This window comes from Mustela nivalis (genome assembly GCF_964662115.1).
Source record: "Mustela nivalis genome assembly, chromosome: 5".
In the NCBI taxonomy this organism is placed as follows: domain Eukaryota; kingdom Metazoa; phylum Chordata; class Mammalia; order Carnivora; family Mustelidae; genus Mustela; species Mustela nivalis.
In genome coordinates, this window is record NC_139024.1 from 20,245,837 (window position 1) to 20,266,779 (window position 20,943).

The 20,943-nt window shown below is 37.9% G+C and overlaps 1 protein-coding gene across 2 annotated transcripts in view; it reads left to right on the top strand.

Moving 5' to 3' along the window:
• The window catches only part of LAMA4 (laminin subunit alpha 4), a 145,654-nt gene that overhangs the window by 117,414 nt on the left and 7,297 nt on the right, over positions 1-20,943 (top strand). For both annotated transcript variants that reach the window (XM_082731914.1, XM_082731915.1), the window contains exons 24-34: positions 2,660-2,791; positions 3,868-4,010; positions 6,033-6,171; positions 6,692-6,829; positions 8,550-8,683; positions 9,631-9,795; positions 10,618-10,771; positions 15,827-16,014; positions 17,249-17,438; positions 18,193-18,348; positions 19,828-19,987. In XM_082731914.1, the coding sequence (XP_082588040.1) occupies positions 2,660-2,791; positions 3,868-4,010; positions 6,033-6,171; positions 6,692-6,829; positions 8,550-8,683; positions 9,631-9,795; positions 10,618-10,771; positions 15,827-16,014; positions 17,249-17,438; positions 18,193-18,348; positions 19,828-19,987 (1,699 nt within the window). The remainder of the gene's footprint in view (positions 1-2,659; positions 2,792-3,867; positions 4,011-6,032; positions 6,172-6,691; positions 6,830-8,549; positions 8,684-9,630; positions 9,796-10,617; positions 10,772-15,826; positions 16,015-17,248; positions 17,439-18,192; positions 18,349-19,827; positions 19,988-20,943) is intronic.

Sequence of the window (20,943 nt, forward strand, 5' to 3'; positions counted from 1 at the left end):
TGTTTTCATCAACAAATTTATTTAACATTAGAAAATTTTAAAAATATATTTTTTAAAAACCATCTCTCCAGAGTATAACTTTCTTCAAAAAGGTTACTTTCTCTTTAGAAATCTGTTGCACACCCCTGGGGATAAAAATGTATGTTTATAAAAAATAAAAATTATATTAAAAAAAAAAAAAAAGAAAAAGAAATCTGTTGCACTTCTATAACCAATAGTGAAGCAGCAGAAAGCAGAAAGAAAAATAAGGAAAAAATCTCATTTACAATTGCACCAAAAATAAAAAATATCTAGAAATAAATTTAACCAGAGGCAAAAGATCTATACTCTGAAAATTATAAAACACTGATGAAAGAAATTGAAGACAAAAAAAAATAGGAAGATATTCCATGCTCATGGATTAAAAGAACAAATATTATTAAAATGTCTATACTACTCAAAGGAGTCTACAAATTTAATGCAATTGTTATCAAAATATGCCAACAGCATTTTTCACAAAACTAGAAAAAACAATCCTAAAATTTGTACGGAACCAGAAAAGATCCAAATAGCCAAAGCAATCCTGAAAAAGTAGAACAAAACTTTTGAGGTCTCCTAATTCCAGCACAATAGTATTACAAAGCTGTAGTAATCAAAAGTGTATGGTGCTGGCACAAAAATAGACACATAGATCAATGGAACAGAATAGAAAATCCAGAAATAAATTCACAACTATATGGTCACTTAATCTTCAACAAAGGGGAAATGAATATACAATAAGGAAAAAACAGTCTCTTCAACAAATGGTGGTGGGAAAACTGGACAGCTACAGGCAAAAGAATGAAACTGGACCACATTCTTACACCAAACACAAAAATAAACTCAAAATGGTTTTAAAGACCTAAATATGATATCTGAAACCATAAAAATGCTAGAAGAGAGACATTGGCCACAGCAACATTTTTCTAGATGTGTCTCCTAAGACAAGGGACAAAAACAAAAATAAACTATTAGAACTACACCAAAATAAAAAGCTTCCACACAATGACGGAAGCAAGCAACAAAACTAAAAGGCAGCCCACAGAATGGGAGAAAATAGTTGCAAATGAAATATCTGATAAAGGGTTAGTATCCAAATACATAAAGAACTGGTACAACTCAACACCCAAAAAACCAAATAATCCAAATAAAAAATGGACAGAAGACATGAAATGACATTTCTCCCAAGAAGACATCCAGATGACCAACAGACACATGACAAGATACTCAATCTCATTCATCATCAAGTAAACGTAGATCAAAACTACAATGAGAAGAAAGAAAAACTGCAATGAGGCATCACCTCACACTTGCTAAAATGGCTAAAGTTGAAAACAAAAAACAGGTGTCAGCAAAGAAGTGGAAAAAAAAGGGACCCTCTTGCTATGTTGGTGGGAATGCAAACTAGTGCAGCCACTGTGGAAAACAGTGTAGAGTTTCCTTTAAAAATGAAAAATAAAACTACCCTATGATCACTACTGGATATTTACACAAAAAATATCTAATTACACAAAAAACACTAATTCAAAGGGATACACACATCCCTATGTTTATAGCAGCATTTTCTACAGTAGCCAAATTATGGAAGCAGCCCATGTATCCATTGATAGAAGATGTGGTTTATATATACAATGGAATATTATTCAACCTTAAAAAAGAATGAAATCTTGCCATTGGCAGTGACATGGATGGAGTTAGAAAATACAATATAGGGGCACCTGGGTGGTTCAGTGGGTTAAAGCCTCTGCCTTGGGCTCAGGTCATGATCCCAGGGTTCTGGGATCGAGCCCCACATCGGGCTCTCTGCTCAGCAGGGAGCCTGCTTCCTCCTCTCTCTCTGCCTGCCTGTCTGCCTACTTGTGATCTCTGTCTGTCAAATAAATAAATAAAATCTTAAAAAAAAAATCAAGTTGAAATATTTTCTTTCTTTCCCCTAATGGATTATTTTCCATATCTCTGGAGTATACAGACTCCACTTGAGAGATCACTTTCTGATCTATAGGAACTACGATAATGCCTCGTTTTTCAAATCCATTCAGTTCTTCTATTGCAAACTATTCCAAAACAAGCAAGTCGGACCAGTAAATTACTTGAGTGCTACAGAATTACTTTGGTTCTCAAACACCATATGGCCCAAGTGCATAATCATTTCATGTTTATTTACATAAATCCAGTGTTTCCAAATAATTACAGAAATGTCCTTTTCCTTATCTCCGTGCTTGCTAATAATTTTTTCAGATTCTTCTCATCAAACCTTGGAATTATTTTTCAGTATTGCCAATTTTCCTCTTAAAGTGAAATGCACTCATGCCTGTAAGCCCGTTACAATTTTCAAATGTTCTCAAGATTTTTAAAAGGCCAACAAGGTAAACTTAAAATTTTATTAATTCATCAAGTAAATAAGAAAGAGAAGATGGCTGCTTTAAATTGAGTATAAATATTAACATTTTGATATATTAACCTGAGACCTAACTGCTGATATGGAGTTGCAATTTTAATTTTATAATAAGAATTTCATGAGACTTTTTTAGTCTTCAGTTTCAATAATAAAAACTACAGTCTAAGCTCTCAAATTCAGATAAATCTACACTTTCCTAATAGCAGATGTTTACATCTTATAACTTCTTCTTTCTTTCCACAGAGTATGTTTTTCAGCTTGGAAATGCGCAATGGTTACCTACATGTGTTCTATGACTTTGGGTTTAGCAATGGCCCGGTGCATCTTGAGGACACATCGAAGAAAGCTCAGATTAACGATGCTAAATACCATGAGGTATAAATCATTGCGATTTGTGTGGTGTGTTTTGTTTTGTTTCACTTGTACTTAGAACTATAGATTGAATCAGATGGTCAAATGACGTAGGTGGGAAATTAAACTGAGCACCTTCACTTCTAAAAACCAACAGCAGGACCCCATTGACTCAACTCCAGAATGACATTTGCTTTAAAAAAAAATGAATGTTTTGTCATATTGATGTTTTCTAATAAAAGAGTCACTGAAAGATTTATTTTAATTGCTTGATTACAATGGCACTCCATAGAATACTTTTATACATCTGTTGAAAATGCTAGTGTGGATACAGAGCCATTTTTAGAAGTGTCCTTTGAGCACTATTAAATGTAAAAAGAGTAGGTAAGCAAATAGAGAATCTCTCTGTAAAGCATTTATCCAGAACTTAGAAAATACTAACACAGATTTCCTTATAAAGCGAGCCCCCCAGGGAATGCTTTTTAACTTTGAAACAGTTGTGTAGTTCACTAATAATATATTTCATCTATCTTCAGTAACAACTACTTTGAATCTACAATTGAGTAAAATGTATAAAAGGTTTATCTTTTAAGTTGAACCAAAATGCAGAGAGTAGGACGCTCTATTTCTCTTTTCGGTTCAAAGTCCATGACCTCCATGAGGATGGTATACAATAGGAGAATATTTTAACTATATCACTGACTAGAATTTTGGCAGAATCATTAAAGCTTTTCACTGTGTCACTAAAACAATGAAACCTGGTAACATGCGGTCTGGGTCCACAAGGTCCCTGTTTATAGTCTTTTATCCTGAATCTCCTCAAAGGGGCAAAAGAAAACAATTGATGCCATGACAAAAATATTTTTTGGTCTATCTCCTTGTCCATGTGTAAATTCTTCTCCAGAAAATATGACCTTCTGGCTAAGTGTGAGTGTCCTCGTCTGTAAGAAAGGAAAATCTGTTCCCCATTTTGTGAACAACCAAATACAGAAACATGGGGACCCAGCTGTTATAACCAGAATAATTAAAATATATAATCATCTTTAAAAAGTTTATTATTAAACAATGATCAATACTTGGCTATATATTATGTCTCCCAGATCTCAATCATTTACCACAACGATAAGAAAATGATTTTGGTGGTTGACAGACGACATGTCAAGAGTATGGACAATGAAAAGATGAAAATACCTTTTACAGACATATACATTGGAGGGGCTCCCCCAGAAATTTTACAATCCAGGTAAGCTCTTTTTGTTAAGTAGCTGTTGTTCCTGATGATATCCTGGGCTGAGTATTCAACATCCAAGAGAGGTCTTGTAAAGGTTTGAAGGCACTTCGACTTGCTGCTTCTAGGTACCCGCACAGACACATGAACACACACTCAAGCACCCTCATGACCTCCTTAAATTAGCATCTTCTAGATGAGATCTACAGGTTTCTTTAATTATTGTATTAATCTCTGAACACAGTCTCATGCGATATTTCTTACCTGCAAGAGCAAAGATGGAGCCTGTGTATTGTATGAACATGAAGCATTGTGTCCCTTTACTTTTATTTCAGACTTACTTTGAACTTCTTTGAACTCTCAAATAGCATCTGAAGGTATAAAATAATTTTAAGCTTATCCAAGGGGATGTGAATTATGTATCATTATAATTTTATTCTCAAGCATTTAAAAATTTAACTATCTCTTATTACAATCAAGCCATAGCTTCAGACACCCTTGAAATTGAGAGGCAACTTGAGCAGAGTCCAATCTGGTCATCCTCAACCCTGGTTCTCACCAGAATAACCTGGACGAATTTTATAAACACCATTGCCCATAACCACTCTCCAGAAATTCTAACTGGTCTGGGATGAGACCCCCAACTTCAAACTTTTTTCCAAATTAGATACCCTCTTAGCTTCTTCAACAACTCCACATGGGACTTTCAACCATTATGGTTATCATTATCTACTCCCGAACCTTTAGTTAGCATGGTCCTCTAGGTATGATCTTGATGGAACAGAATATAGTGGGACTGTTACTCCTTAGTTTGGCCAGTGCTCATTTAAAATACACTGAAGACATTATAATTTGATCAAAACTAACTTCATAGTCATTCAATATTTGATAATATGCTCTTGGGCACCTCCTATATCCTAGGCATAATGATAGGTACTAGGATAACAGTATCAATCAAATTATCATCCCTGATCTCAAAGATAAAAGACTTCTTACGTTCTTATTACTCTAAAAACTCAACATTCCACTAGGAGATTTCTCTCGCCTTAGTTGATCATAAGTGTGTTGCAAAAATAGCCAAGAAGATGAGTTCATGACTTGAATACAATCCACTTGGGAATGGATTAGTGAAAGACTGAAGACCTGGGTTTAAATCTTAACTTACCACTTGTGACATTAAAAAAACAAAAACAAAAACAAAAAAGATTTTGATGTTTCTTAGTTTCATTTTGAAGTTGCCAACAATTGACTGTTTTTGACCTAAAATACATCAGTCCTGTGTGGCTCAACCTATTAATCATCTGTAAAAGGGAAATAATAGCCTTTCCTTTAAAAAAAAAAAAAAATGGGGTGCCTGGGTGGCTCAGTGGGTTAAAGCCTCTGCCTTCAGCTCAGGTCATGATCCCAGGGTCCTGGGATCGAGCCCCACATCAGGCTCTCTGCTCAGCAGGGAGTCTGATTCCTGCTCTGTCTCTGCCTGTCTCTGTGTACTTGTGATCTCTGTCAAATAAATCAAAATCTTAAAAAAAAAAAAAAAAAAGAAGAAGAAGAAGAAGAAGATTTTATTAGACAGAGAGAGACATGGCATGAGAGAGAAAACAAGCAGAGGGAGTGGGAGAGGGAGAAGCAGGATCCTCGCTGAGCAGGGAACTCTATGCAAGACTGGTTCAGTCTCAGGACTCCGGGATCTTGACCCCAGCCGAAGGAAGACACTTAATCACTGAGCCACCCAGACGCCCCTAGCCTTTCCTTTTATATCACAGAATTTTTATAAAATGAGCTAATGTAATCTAAAGGATCTTCAGAACTATAAAGAAGTAAACAAATTGGCTTGATGCAGAATAAAGCTGTTCTACAAGCAAAGATTAGACATTACTCTATGCTTATGAGAGAAAGCATAAGAATATGAATAGTTACAAAGCTACTAAAAATGACTATAAATAAAATCAAATTTCATATCCCACATATGCAGGGTAACATCAGTATTGTCATCATCATCATGTTATCAGTGAAGACTTAATTTTTTTTTTTTTTCAGGACCCTCAGAGCGCACCTTCCCCTAGATGTCAACTTCAGAGGATGCATGAAGGGTTTCCAGTTCCAAAAGAAAGATTTCAATTTATTAGAGCAAACGGAAACCCTGGGAGTTGGTTATGGATGCCCCGAAGACACTCTTGTAAGTACCATTCAGTCAAAATCTTTTAAATAAATAAACACACACACACACACACACACACAAATAGACGTATAATGTATCATTCTCAAAAGCTGGAAAAGGTTTTTTTAGTTTCTCTGTGAGCCTAAGGATACCTTGGGCTTCTTTCTGCCACCAGCAAAAAGGAGAAACATTAAGCTAAAAAGTCGTGTGGGGGTTCCTCTGGGACTTGTCTGTTTGCTTCACTTTTCATTGGTGGGAGGGGGTTTCTAAAGCCCAGAGAGGCTGTGCGGGCATCTTTACTCACTCAGGTGGAGGAACTGGAGAAGCTAAATCCCATCGGCCAGGGACACACAGAACGGTCAACATGCCTGAAAGCCTGTATAAACCGGAAGTTAAAACATAAACTATTAATACAGAAACCAGTAGGCAAGGGCTCTGGCATGTGAGAAATGGACATTTTCAGCATTTGATAATTATCGTAAACACTGTACTATATTCACTTTATTTTATTTATTTATTTTATTTTTTTGCCACACAGATATCTCGCAGAGCATATTTCAATGGGCAGAGTTTTATTGCTTCAGTTCAGAAAATATCTTTCTTCGATGGCTTTGAAGGAGGTTTTAATTTTCGAACATTACAGCCAAATGGGTTACTATTCTATTATGCTTCAGGAGTAAGTATTTCTTTTTCCCTATGGGAAATTTTTTTGTGATAATTGTTTTGTCTATTGAAAATACTGTTTGAGCACGTTAAAAGTGATTTTCAATTCAGATTAATTTGGACTCACATGAACACACACAGAATGCCTCATTTCAGACACTTTGTAATTAAGTCTATCGCATATCAGGAGATTCATAGACCCACCTCTCAGGAGTTCATGGAGAAAATTCAGTGTGTCTGTGGACCCAAGTCAGAAAAATATAAGGTTTTTTAATAATTTTATTTTCTCAAACTAAAATTTAGCATTTTCTTCAGCTACAAATATCAGCAACAAACCACAGTAATATTTGCAGAACCTGTTACTTTATTGTTAATAGAAATCACAGTTATTTTTCATCTCACATAATAGTTGCCACAGATAACTCAAAATATCATTTTTGCTCATTGCTACTTTTAAACTTCAGTAGTTATTAGGTCTGCTGAGAGATTTTATAATTTAACGTTTTAATAAAGAAGTACATATATTACTATATCACAGATTTATTGTTTTAATATTTTGAAACCGTATCTCAATATAATTGGTTTCCTTTTTATTCTAGATATTTGTTTGATGCATTTTAAAATGTTACTTTTGAAGGGGCCCGTGTGTATCACCAAAGTGCCAAAGGAGTGCATAGCACAAAAAATGTTAAGAACCTCTGTGTATATATACAAATACATATGTGATTTTTTTGTAAAATAATAAAAGGAACATACTTTTCTGCTCTTAGACTGGCTACAGAACACTTGAACTCACCTTCTAAAGATATATTATTCCAAAAATAAAATAAGATACCCAGAAGTTTGGTGACCCTAAGACCCAAATGATTTATCTCTGAAAAGGTCATCATCAACACATACACTGATAGAGCAGGTCATAATATAATATGTAAAAACTGATCTTATTTTTAATATTTATTACCTTGTATCTGTCACATTTATACTGAATTTAATTTAAATCAGTAGCAATGGTGAGAATTTACCCAAAGCTCCCTGTAGGATCTCCACCACCAAATCTGCCTCAGATTACCATGGTTAGTTAAATAACAGTTTTTGTCAAAAAAAATTTTTAAAAAAGTAGTTATGTTGAGGGTTGTGCCCTCCCCCCCCCCATAGAGGTCAGTGCCCCTCTAAGGGAAGAGAAGCAAGATTATCCATTTGCCAATATTATAAACAATCAATAGTACAATAATTAGTAAAAAGAACTGTTAACTTCAGCCCTTTTTCTATTTGTCTTCCACCTCTATAGATGAAAAGTAAAACACTTCAAAAGACACTTAAAAAGCCAAACTGGCAAGTTTGACTGGTCAAGCCAAACCCTTGCCTGTTCATCTAGCTACATCTCCAAGGAGACAGAAGTATTGCCTTTCCCAGCCGGGAGCCCGAAGACAGAATAGTGATGCCCCAGTTAGGGAAGGCGCTAACCTTGAGACAACTCTCAGTGGGAAAAAAGCACTAGAAATCTTCAGTGCAGGAGAGAGGAGGCTCCTTTCTCAGTTGAAATGTGTCTAATTTTGCCGGTGACACCAATATAAGCAATATGCTGTCACTATTGTTTTCATAGAAATTATTTCACAAGCAACCTTCTGGACATCAGGCATTCCCTTAAGCAATATCACTAAGTGAATGTTGAACACTTGTCCATCTTTTGGATCCCGGGCCTCCCTACTTAAAACCCTGTGCTTGAATTTCAGTCAGATGTGTTCTCCATTTCGTTGGCTAATGGCACCGTGGTTATGGATGTCAAGGGAATCAAGGTGCAGTCGGCTGAGAAGCAGTACCACGATGGGCTGTCCCACTTCGTCATTACCTCTGTCTCACCTGCAAGGTACGGGTCCTGACTTCATGTTCTTCCCCAAGATGCCTTTATTTGTAGGGCATGATTCTGCCCAAGGACCACTATGAATAATAGACCATTCTATTGCTTTTCTGGTGCTTTAAAAAATATATATATATGGTAGGGCAAACAACTTACATTCTTTTAAAAAGAAGTTGCTATTAATTTCCAAGAGATGCCAAATAAATCACTATATAATTACTTAACAGGAAGATAAAGGGTTTTTTCCAGTCAAGCCACAGGCTACCACCCTTCTTGAGGGAAGTGCCTACACATAGCGCTTACTGAATGGAGGGCACTGTTTTGCATGTAGAAGGAGATCCGCAAACATTGGTTTCATTTAGATTTTTAATTAAGCAATTGAGAACTCTATACTTATGACTGCATATTGAAAGCTCTAGCTTTATTTTTCAAATATGTAATACTGAATTTCTTTTTCTTAAGAAGAAGGCTTTCTGGAGTAAGAAATACATTTCCGTTGTAGACGGCTGCTCTTCTATGCCCACTTCTGTGAAGCCCTCCCATTACAAAAAAAAAAAAGACATTAACTGGCCTTTATAGGCTCCATTTCCAATTATACTCAAAACCAGTCAATGTGCCTTACAATGAAAACAGTCTCCCCAAGTGTGATGAAATAATCACCATGAGTTACGTTCTGCTTTTTCCACCGCCCCCCCCCCCAAAATGTTGGTAACTAATCACCTGAGCTTCTTGTTTTTAGGGGTTTGGAGAGTCTTTTTTGCATGTAAAAATATTCATACTATTTTATATATATTTATACTATTTTATCCCAGACCTCATGAAGAGTCTGGCAAGTTGTTATCTTTTCACTAGCCAGAATGTTCTATGTTAATTCCATGAGAAAACCTGCAACCTAGAATGAAACTCCAGGTAAAAGGGTACCAGTGTGGTGCGTAAAGAAACTTTTTCCTTTGCAGATATGAACTGATAGTAGATAAGAGCAGACTTGGGAGTAAGAACCCTACCAAAGGGAAAGTGGAACAGACACAAGCAGGTGAAAAGAAGTTTTACTTCGGAGGCTCACCCTTCAGTCCCCAGTACTCTAATTTCACTGGCTGTATCAGTAATGCCTACTTTACCAGGTAGGATATTTTTATTATTCATAATTCTGCATGATTCATAAAAAAAATCAGGTCAATAATGAAAATGTTTACATACTTAAACTGAGAACTATAAAATTTATAGTTATATATAAAATTTATAGTTCTCTCTATAGTTTATAGCAACAGAGAAGAGTAATTAAAAGCTTGCATGGGCTCAAGCAACTGACATACTTAGGTTTGTGTGTAGGTTTCTTCCCTTTAAATTCCTGCATGCCCTTGGCTAAGTCAGCCTTCACTTCTTTTATGCCAAAATGCAGATAATAATAATGTCTGCCTCCTTGTTAGAACAATTAAATGTGATAAAGTGCAGAAAGCACCTGGCATACAGCAAGCTATAAATATTAGATGTAATTATATCTGTGCTTATTATTAATGGTGTAGCACAGAGTAACATACCCAAATTCTTGTTAGAGGTTTAAGAAAGTCTTCTTAATGCATCACTTTAAACAAAGCCATTAATCAAGGTCCTTGACAAAGACTGAAAGTGCTCCCTGAGTACAAGAGCAAGCAAGGGAGAAAATTAATACACACGGAGTAACACAGAGGTGGTACCCACCATCCAGAACGTGGTGACGGAAAAGATGTCCGTCTGTCAGAATGTGCCGGTGCCAGGCAAAGTTATCCATAAACTGTTAAATGGTTGTGTAAAGGGTTCTTATTAAGACAGTGGTTGACGCAGACCCATCTCACACACACACACACACACACACACATTTTAAATACCAAATTCTTTCACTTCTGTAGTTTTCATATTGTAAGTCTGAACCACATTTTAAGGGTTTCCCCTGCTCTGCTACACAGGTTGGATCAAGACGTGGAGGTCGAAGACTTCCAGCGATACGTGGAAAAGGTCCACACTTCTCTTTCTGAGTGTCCTATTGAGTCTCCGCCACTGCACTTTCTCTACAAAAAAGGGAAGAATTCCTCAAAGCCTAAAACAAGCCAGAATAAAAAGGTAAAAAGAGAATGCTGTGTCAGATTCTCAAACGTTCTCGCATTCCACACACACAGTTCTAGACACTGATGCTGTATAAAATTCACTCCAGTTTGCAACTGTATGTACATATGAAAGTTGGGATTCTTCTAGTACTTGATACTGTTGTTTCCCAGCTTTGGTGTATCAGTCTTTGTTCCAAGAGAAACACTTTGAATCAGATTTATTCCATACGGAATTTTTCATTATAATGATTAAAACTGCCCCATACTTAACCATTCATATGTATAATGTATATTATTTAGTACTGTCATTCTCAGTACCATTTGCTTTTGAGTCACGATCTCGGGCTTCTGTCACAGCCATGGAAATTCTTAAAGTTTCTGATCTCCTGTTCTCCCCTCCTCCCCTGACCTTCACATCAACCACTCAGAGGCACGGCTGATCCGTGATATCAACTAGAAACGCTCCATTAACAAAATCTTGAGTTCTTAAACTGCATCCCCTGAGGACAGTTTTTTTCCTCATTCATTTACATCCAGCGTGTACATCAGCGGCTTTCATTACAGACGAGGCTTCCAATTCCTTCCCACTCTTTCAGGCTGGTCTCCCCACCCACTTCCTGGTCCAACCTTAACAAGTCCCTCGGGTGCCGCCCCTACCACCCTGGTCCAAGCCACCGTTATCTCTCACCTGAGCCCTACCAGGGGCTCCTGCAAGGGCTCCCGGCTTCCACCAGCTTCTCTGACACTCTATCCTCCACGCAACAACCATATGCTTATACACATGTCACATCGTGTTACTCCCCTGCTCAAAGTGCCCCCGACGCCCACTACACTCAGAATAAAAACTCCGGTTCCTACAATGTCATAAGACGCTCTCTGTTATCCAGGCTCCTTTCCCTCACTCACTCTTCTGCCCACACTAGCATGAGCCATGTGCATTCCTGCCCTAAGGTCTTTCTTTCTGCCTGGACCACTCTCCCTGCAAACATCCGCATGAACGGCTCCTCCTTCTGGCCCAGCCTTCAAGCATTCAGTAAGGCCTCCCTTAACCCGCTAATTAATACCATAGCTGTCTCCTGACTTTCCCCAGTACTACCCATCTCCTTTGCCTTTCCTAGTTGTTCCTTTTTCCATAGCACTTTTCCCGTTTTATTATAGCCTGTTTTTATTGTGTTTGGTATTTACTCTCTGTTTCTTCTGCTAGAATTCGAGCTCCTTTTTTTAATCTGCTCAATGATGTGTCCCAAGAACCTAGAACAATGCACATAATAGGTGTTCAATGCATACTTAGCTATCTGCATCACAGGGTTGTTAGAAAGATTAAGTGAGGTGATGCATGAAATGCCTTTGCACAATGCCTGGCATAGAGCAAAACATTCAATGAATATGAGCTGTTAGATCTCTTTATAGAGGCTTGTGAGTGTTTCTGGAGGATCAATTCCTTAAAGTAGAATTGCTTGGCTTAAGGGAATATGCATTGTCAACATTGAGATAATATTTATACTCCTATGAACAGCATTTGAAAACAAATGTATTGTCCCTCCCAACTGCTGAACTAGATATGATCAAATTTTTATAATTTAGCCCATCTAATGGACAGATAGGGCGTCTCATTGTGATTTTGATTTGCATTTCCTTGAATGCGAATGTGGCTGAGCATCTTTTAAAGAACTGATTTCCCTCCACGGCTGGCTTCTGAACCATCAGCAAGACGAAAGCATCCCCACCAGCTTCTGCCTTCTGATAGTTTTTCACCGGCCATTATATCTTGATCGCTTCCCTATGTATTTCAGCTTACGGGGATCACATTTGAGAACCCCCTTGCAATTCCTCCTTTGTTCACACACGATTTGTCAATGTTAAAAGGTTAATTTTATTTTTGTACAACTCAAAATTAGTAATTTTTCAGGATCCTCTCCTGAATTTCACATGGGAGAAAGATAATTTCATATGACTTTTATGAAGGCTTTCACTAGAGGATAATTTAAAGGATTTTTCAAAGGAGACTGTGAAATTCTGATGAGATCTTACCGGCCCCTTCTCATATTGATGCTAAAAGGTTTATCCTGGAATTTTTCAGCTGGGAGTTGAGCGCGGGTCAGTGGATCAGACACAACAGGTTAATATCATGGGCTGATGAGGAAGATCAGCCTATGGCACGCACTTTACCTCTTTAAACGAATACAGTTTTCTATTTGAAGCTGTCTATCAAGTGCAGTTTCCTAACAAATATTCATACTCTCAAGTTTGCAATCAACAGACCTTGGAACTATTAACATATACTTTTCAGTATTATAGGAAACCTCCTAGCCTTTCTTGTAAAAAGCCTTAGAAACTCAACTTCATAATAACAGATACAGGATGACTATAGATTTCCCTTCTAGTTCTTGGTAATCAGAATGTCAAATGTTTGCTAATCTTCTCTCATATTTACCCTTGTATCAATAGCTTCTTAAGTAGCTATCCAGAAAAACATGTGGCTGCTGTTTTAAATTTTTATCAAGGCCGATTCATAGCAATTTGGGCTATAATAAATTATTTTCACAGTAATGTCCTAATATTGTACCTTATGTGTATATTTTATTTAACCATTAATAGACTTTCAGTGCTTTCCAATTTTCTCCCTTTATGGGTGAAGATCACTGTGTATTAGTCTTTGATTACATTGCTGAATATATCTTCACAAAATATTCTTAGAGGTGGACTTACTGGGTCAGGGAAAATTACTATCCAAAAAAGGAACACTGATTTCTATTCCTCCATGAGTACGTAAGAATACCTATCTTACCACCTGTGTTCCAGCATGAAAATTTCTTATAATTTTTGTTTTTAAATTTAATTGGGGACATAGTTTCTCATGTGGTATTTCATGTGATAATGAAAATTTTATATATTTTAAGAGGCATCATTCTAAGGTATCCAGCCAACCATTCCCTTTTCTGAGAATTGATTCCCTACACACAGGGCAAGCCCAGTATTTTAGGTACGTGACTTCATCTACCTGGATACAGATGTTTGGATTAGGGTAGGTCATCTGAACTAAGCTGGGCTATCAGATCCCCTTCCTTATAAACTTAGAAAGAGACACTACCCTATGCTAGTCGTTGAATGGAAAACATGTAAGCCTAAGAGCTCTATGTTAATCATGCACATAGAAAGAAAGCTGCTTTGTAGAAATTTAAAAGGCAGCTGCCCTAAAGAGAAAGAAAAATGAACGTAGGCTGAGAAAAACAAAGCCAAGATACCAGAAACATTTGGAAAAGGAATTCCTTGAATCTTCCTAGCTTTGCCATTCCTGATTCTTGACCCTCGTAGTGTACTATCTTTCCCCTGATACTGTATTATCTCCCCTTGGATTGTGTAAGATACTCCCATATCCTTATAACGCACAGCTCTCTTTTGCTTAAGTAGCTGAACTAGTTTGACTGTTATGTGACACAAAAGAATCTTACCGCATTAAAACAGACCCTCCGAGAGCACCTGGGTGGCTCAGTCAGTTAAGCACCTGCCTTCGGCTCCAGTCATGATCCCACGGTTGTGCAATCAAGTTCGATGTTGGGCTCCCTGCTCAGTGGGGAGTCTGCTTCTCTCTCTCTCTCTCCCTCTACTCCTCACCCCTTCTCCTGCCGTGTCTTTCATGATCTCTCTCTCTCAAATAAGTAAATAAAATCTTAAAAAAAAAAAAAAAAAAGACCCTCAGAGAAAAAAATTACACTGATAAAATCAAAGTCTAGTGGGGTTCAAAATCCACATATACAGCTCTTCTAGGATAGTAAACAGAGTCTCTGTGTTATATGGTTGGAAGTAATTAAATTATAACCTTTTATTATCATTATTATGATTCAGAGCATACATCCACAGAGAATTTAGAGTGTTTGGTTGCCACATATAAATATCCCAGCGTCTATTCCTTTCTGCAGCAGATAAGAGACTAGTCCTCTATGGATTCCCACATGGAAGCAGAGAAAGGCAGGGCTGGTCATGGAGACCTTGTAGTCTGGGACCCCCCCCCCTTTGCTGACCCCTGCCGTTGATTCACACATGCCCTCTTCCCATAGCAAAGTGCATGCACTGACTGAGAAGGAGGAGGAGCCACCAGGGTTGGGGACAGTCCCCAACTCCTGACTAATCTCTCACCTGCGCCCTCCTGGAAAATAAAACCCCATCCTCCAGCAAGTCATCGAAGGTCCTTTCTATCTGGCAACAGCCTGTCTTCTGGTTTGCTATTGAACTTCCTGTTTTTCCAAACCAGTTTTCAGTTCCTTTTAAAAAAGAAACTGTTTCTCACTCACCTTTCTCTTCCCCACCACACGGTGCCTGCGGAGGGCACGCACAAATACCCCTGTCCTTCTACGTCATTTCTACCTTGTAGGTATTCAATAAACATTGCTTGGATACATGAATAAATGACAGGATGATCAGGTTTATTTGCAATAACTTTAATTTTTCCCCCAAAATTTAGACTAGATAACCATGAAATATTAGCCTATCGTCTCACAACTCTAAATTTTAAAATCAGCAGCGCAATTTAGGAGCACAAGGTCATTGTTCTATATCCGGTCACATGAACGTTTACTACTTATCACCAAAAATACTCTTAAATATTTTGAAGGTGTTACTAAGTATGTTGGTAACAGCCTGTATAAATAACAATATGTGTGTTAAAGAAATGTTGTTGTCTATGACATGAGGGTTTTATTGACAGATTCCCCAGGGTTATTTTATTGTCAATATTTCCATTTTTCACCATTGGCTAAGATGTGCATTTAATTTAAATGATAGAGCAGTTATCTATGAGGCTTTGGGTTAGCTCTGCTTTATTATCACAGACTAGAATGTTGGATTTAACATACTGTGTTGTCATTTGTTGTTCTTAATGCTACAGCACCTAATGTCATCTCCTCAAGGAAAGAGAGGGGCCTAATATTTCATGAATGGAAAATGCACAAATAATATATACTTTCATCATTACTTTTTTTATTTTTATTAATGATAAAGAAATCACAAATGAACTTTTGCTACTAGCACATCAGTTTCATCCCTTAATATGATTTATTTCCTATTCTTACAGGGGGAGAAAAGTAAAGATGCACCTTCAGGGGATCCTGCCGGCCTGAAGTTCCCAGAGGGGAATGTTCCAAGGGATTCTTACTGTCACCTTTCCAACAGTCCTAGAGCAATAGAGCATGCCTATCAGTATGGAGGGACAGCCAACAGCCGCCAAGAGTTTGAACACTTAAAAGGAGATTTTGGTGAAAAGTAAAGTAACACACTATCCTTCCAGAAACTTTATGCCATGGCTGGACTTCATACTTATTTGCCACATGCTGTCTTTTTCCTATGATCTTTCCTTTCTGTGGCACTTAGTCCTATTATTTTGTCATCAAAATAAATGCTAAGTAGTACACAATTCTTACTTTCCAATAAATGAACATTCTCTGAGACTTTCTTCCCAAAAGTAAGATGCATAAATCAGGATTCTCCTAGGAGTTTGTAGCATTTTTATCAAAAAAGAAAGGCAATCAAAGAAAGGAACATGTGGCACATTTTCAATGACTCATCATCTAACCTTGATATTACCTTCCTTCCCCTATACAAATTGCTTTCAGATTGAAAATGGGGGTGCCTCTGAACCACTGGAAGGTTAATAAAGGAAAGACACCAAAGACACAAAAACCACTTGTATCTCGGCTAGCCCTCAAGTTATCTGTAAAGCCCAGCCCCTCTTCCCAGTATTCTGCAAATTTCCAGGTTACTTAGCACTTTTGAAGATCTCTTTTTATAGTGTCAGCACCCAGCTATTTTTACATAGGTCTTATATCTCTTTCAAATGTCCATAGAGGCAGTGCATTCAATGAGTAACCTCTAATGCCTTCTTATTTGCTATTTGCCTTATTAGGCAAATATTAGGCAGTATCAGTATTTTGTATTCATTGGGAAGAATTTAGAGTTAAATCAAACTAGAAATTAGCCTAATAAATGTATCTTATCTATACGGGCTAGAGCTAAGAGTCTAGAAGGTTTCGTTTAATTCCTACACCTTCTGGTGGCTGTTTTTGGCCCATGATATCTACTGATTAATTTTTCTCAGGAAAGACAAATCAATCTTGTATTTTAGATAGCACACAAATCGTATTGTTTCTAGGCAAACTTCTATATGCACATTAATTACGGAGTAGTATTTTGTCCACATGAACAAACCAAATGCGACCATATTTTCAGAGCAAGACGCATTATGATCCTTACATGAAACAATGCTTCCAAATGTGAAAGTAGCCCTGCTGTATAAATAAGTAGGAAAAGATTTACATTTTTGAGTTAGTCATGCTTTCCCAATATTCATGAATAATGCTAAGACATAATTAGAAGTAATGCTGCTTGGGATTCGATAGAATGGCTACTCATTCTTCCTTACACTGTGTTGCTGTTGGAAACTAGAGATCCCCCTCAGTCTCATTTTACAGATAGTAAGCTTTTTCTTTTCATTTACCAGATCTCAGTTCTCCATTCGTCTGAAGACTCGTTCCTCCCATGGGATGATTTTCTATGTCTCAGATCAAGAAGAGAATGACTTCATGACTCTATTCTTAGCCCATGGCCGCTTGGTTTTCATGTTTAATGTTGGCCATAAGAAACTGAAGATTAGAAGCCAAGAGAAATACAATGATGGATTGTGGCATGATGTGAGTTGAAGGCAGAGAATATTATTACCAGCAAATAGATGGTGACATTAATGCCCACTATTGGTCTTTCTAGAAACACCCATTTTAAAATTCTGTTGCCATATGCTCAGAGTTCAATTTTGAGAAATTTTTTTAATTCCTTTTAAAATCTTGAAGCATATTATTTAAAAAGAGATACAGGTTGCATGTAATTTTTAGAGTAATTATTTTCACCAAAGGACCAATAGCAAACATAACCTGAAGTTTAATTTCTAATGATTTTTCACTTGTTTTCCCACTGCCTGTAAGTTTCTAAATTTCAGCAGCAAATGCTGACTGTCTTTTATAGGCTAAGCCATGGAAGATACACAGTGAAAAGAAAATCTATTAGGATGCTAGGATACCACAGGGAGACTATTTAAATATTGAAACAAATCAGTGTTACATAATGGAAAGAGTAAGAAATGTAAGATGTATTAAGCACCATAAATTTAGGAGAAGAACAAACCAAGTGGGCTGACCAGCTGTGAAGAGTTTCATTGAGAACCCTGCTAAATACATATAAGCTGAATTCAGAAATTAAGCCTGTAACTTTAAATCAAACTTTAAAGGAAAAAACAAACTCTTGACCTTCAGAGAAAGGGTCAGCTTTTTAAAGAACTTCTGCAGATCTCCCACAGTCCCACAATAGCCAAGTCTGGAGAAGAGGCAACAGAGCCTTCTGCCAAAGCTTGGGATGCACTTGACATGTGCTATTGTCCTTCTTTCCATCCAGGTGATATTTATTCGGGAAAAGAGCAGTGGCCGACTGATCATTGATGGCCTTCGAGTCCTAGAAGAGAGTCTTCCTCCTACAGGAGCTGCCTGGAACATCAAGGGTCCTATTTATTTGGGAGGTGTGGCTCCTGGAAGGGCTGTGAAAAATGTCCAGGTAAGCCAGACATGACCAGGAAAAGCCCTGACTTTTAGAGCCGATGGATTATTTAATCCAGGACCTCATTTTACCACCAGCGAACTGGCAAGAAGAGAACTGTAGTTTCACTGGATATAGGCTACCAAAGTGCGTATTGTCCCTGGACATGTCTGTCTGCCCTCTGGCATTACAAAGTCAAGAGTGGTCTTTTGACTTTGACGGAGAAGTGAGATGAAACAATTTCAGAGGTTTAAACTGTCATGAGAAGTTATGTCTCAAGGAGATGCTTATTTGTTCAGCAAGTACACATGCTATTAGTGTAAAAAAAAAATTTTTAAAAAAGAAGTAAAAAATGTCATTCCATTATGTATCATTGAGTGACAAAAAACTTTAGGGCCATTCTGTAGACTATGATTTCATATTTTTGTTTCCTAGACACACACACACACAAACACACACACACACTCATGTGTAAATGGGCAAGGAAGTATGGTAATCCCTGGGCGGGGGGGATGGGTGGGGGCGCGGGGGAGAAGCTGTTATAGTAAAAAGCATGTAATTTCTGTACTTTAAAAGTTAATAGGGACGCCTGGGTGGCTCAGTTGGTTGGACGACTGCCTTCGGCTCAGGTCATGATCCTGGAGTCCCGGGATCGAGTCCCGCATCAGGCTCCCAGCTCCATGGGGAGTCTGCTTCTCTCTCTGACCTTCTCCTAATTAATGCTCTCTCTCACTGTCTCTCTCTCAAGTAAATAAATAAAATCTTAAAAAAAAAAAAGTTAATAATATTGCATCTTTACAAAAATAGTAATAAAGGGAATGTATCTTTCTTAACATATAGATTTGACTTCAACACAAAAAAAGATGCATTTCTAAGATTCACTAATATATGTAGATAAAGGAAAAAAGGCGGGGCTCATGTTATATTGAGATTTTAGGCAAGTAGCCCCAATTTCATGACAACGCCTTTAAAAGAAAGGTTTCCAAAGCAGTGTGAAATCAGTTGTCCAAAGAGGCCCAAGTTTCACGTCTTGAGGTATGATAAATTCTCGACCAAAAGATCAGGTAATGCAGCCAGAAATGCAAGCTTTCTGCTGTTTAGTTAACCATGGTAGATTTAACAATTAAGAACTTTGCTAACCCTTATCAACATTAGCTGATTTGGGGCCACCTGTCATTCTTGAAGGAAAACAGAGGAGGATAGTTCTAATATTTAATTTCAAAACCATAGCTGCAACTTATTTGTCACAGTGTATGTAGAAATGTTCATAGCTAATGACTGCAGGCTGACATTATCAAATACAAAATCCCAACTTCAAAGAACTCATTAAAGAAGCAACTACCTGGAAAATGACTGACCCTTTAGGCAGCCAAGATAAATTAAGACAGGGGGCTACTTCCTTTCTCTCTAGACATGAATCCCTTCATTTCGTTACCCTTTGGTGCACACCTGCGCATGTTAAGAAAATGACTTTTAAGAAATGTCTTCTTCCCTCAGATCAACTCGGTCTACAGTTTCAGTGGCTGCCTCGGCAACCTTCAGCTCAATGGGGCCTCCATCGCCTCTGCTTCTCAGACATTCAGCGTGACCCCTTGTTTTGAAGGCCCTATGGAAACAGGGACCTACTTTTCAACAGAAGGAGGATACGTAGTTCTAGGTAACAGTGACTTCTGCACAAAACACGAATCACGAAATTCTTCTTTCCTGGAGGTGGCTGGGGAGATTTGGCTCAGGGTTAAAACTTCAAGAATACCAAACTCACTCAGCCCTAGGAAATGGCTTCTTTCCTCCAGGATCCCCTTTGTTGCCTCCTGCCACACCCAGCGAGACAGGTTCCCCTGTCCCTGTTCGCTTTCCCTGTCCGGAGCTTCTCCACAGCCGCCACACCTCTGATGTAGATGTAGCCCATCTTGACCCTTTTAGGATTTCCCCGTGCTGCTCTGTGCTCTAATCTGTGTCAGGGCGGCTCTAATCAGAGCAGGGTGGCTCTCGTCTTTCTCTGTCCCCTCATAGCATGACCCATTGTCCCTACCAAAGCAACCACTTCCTCCCTTTGCTCTGCAATCCCATCCTTCAGAAATTTTATTTCTGGATTTGTATTCTCCATAGCTATTATTCTCTCATCCAGTCAACCAAATGTTTATTGTATGCCTCTGGCATGTGAGCCGCTCTGCCAAGTGATGGAACATAGTAGTTCTAAAAATAAGTACATAAAGTCCTATCAGTCTATAAACAATCACCATCCAAGCCGTTCCAACAAATACTCTACAGAGCAATTATTAGGTATGAGGAGGTCACTGGGATCGGTACCCCAAACATTCCCTGAATAAAGACGTGACAATGCAGCCATGTGTAGCTTCCTAAACCGTCTCCACGTCCAAGAGAATACCAGAGGTCATCTCTCCTCTCTCTGTCTTGTTCATGATTGTACTTCCCTTTCTCCTCCTTGAGCCACAATAAAGCACCAACACTCATATTTCTCAGCCTTTCATTGGATCTCAGTGATAAGAACTCAAAGGCTCAGACAGCTTGAAATGCATAGCACCCTGCACAATTGACATTCTCCCTTACCATTAACTAATAGCAGGAAAAATTAAAAAGTGATTTATAAGG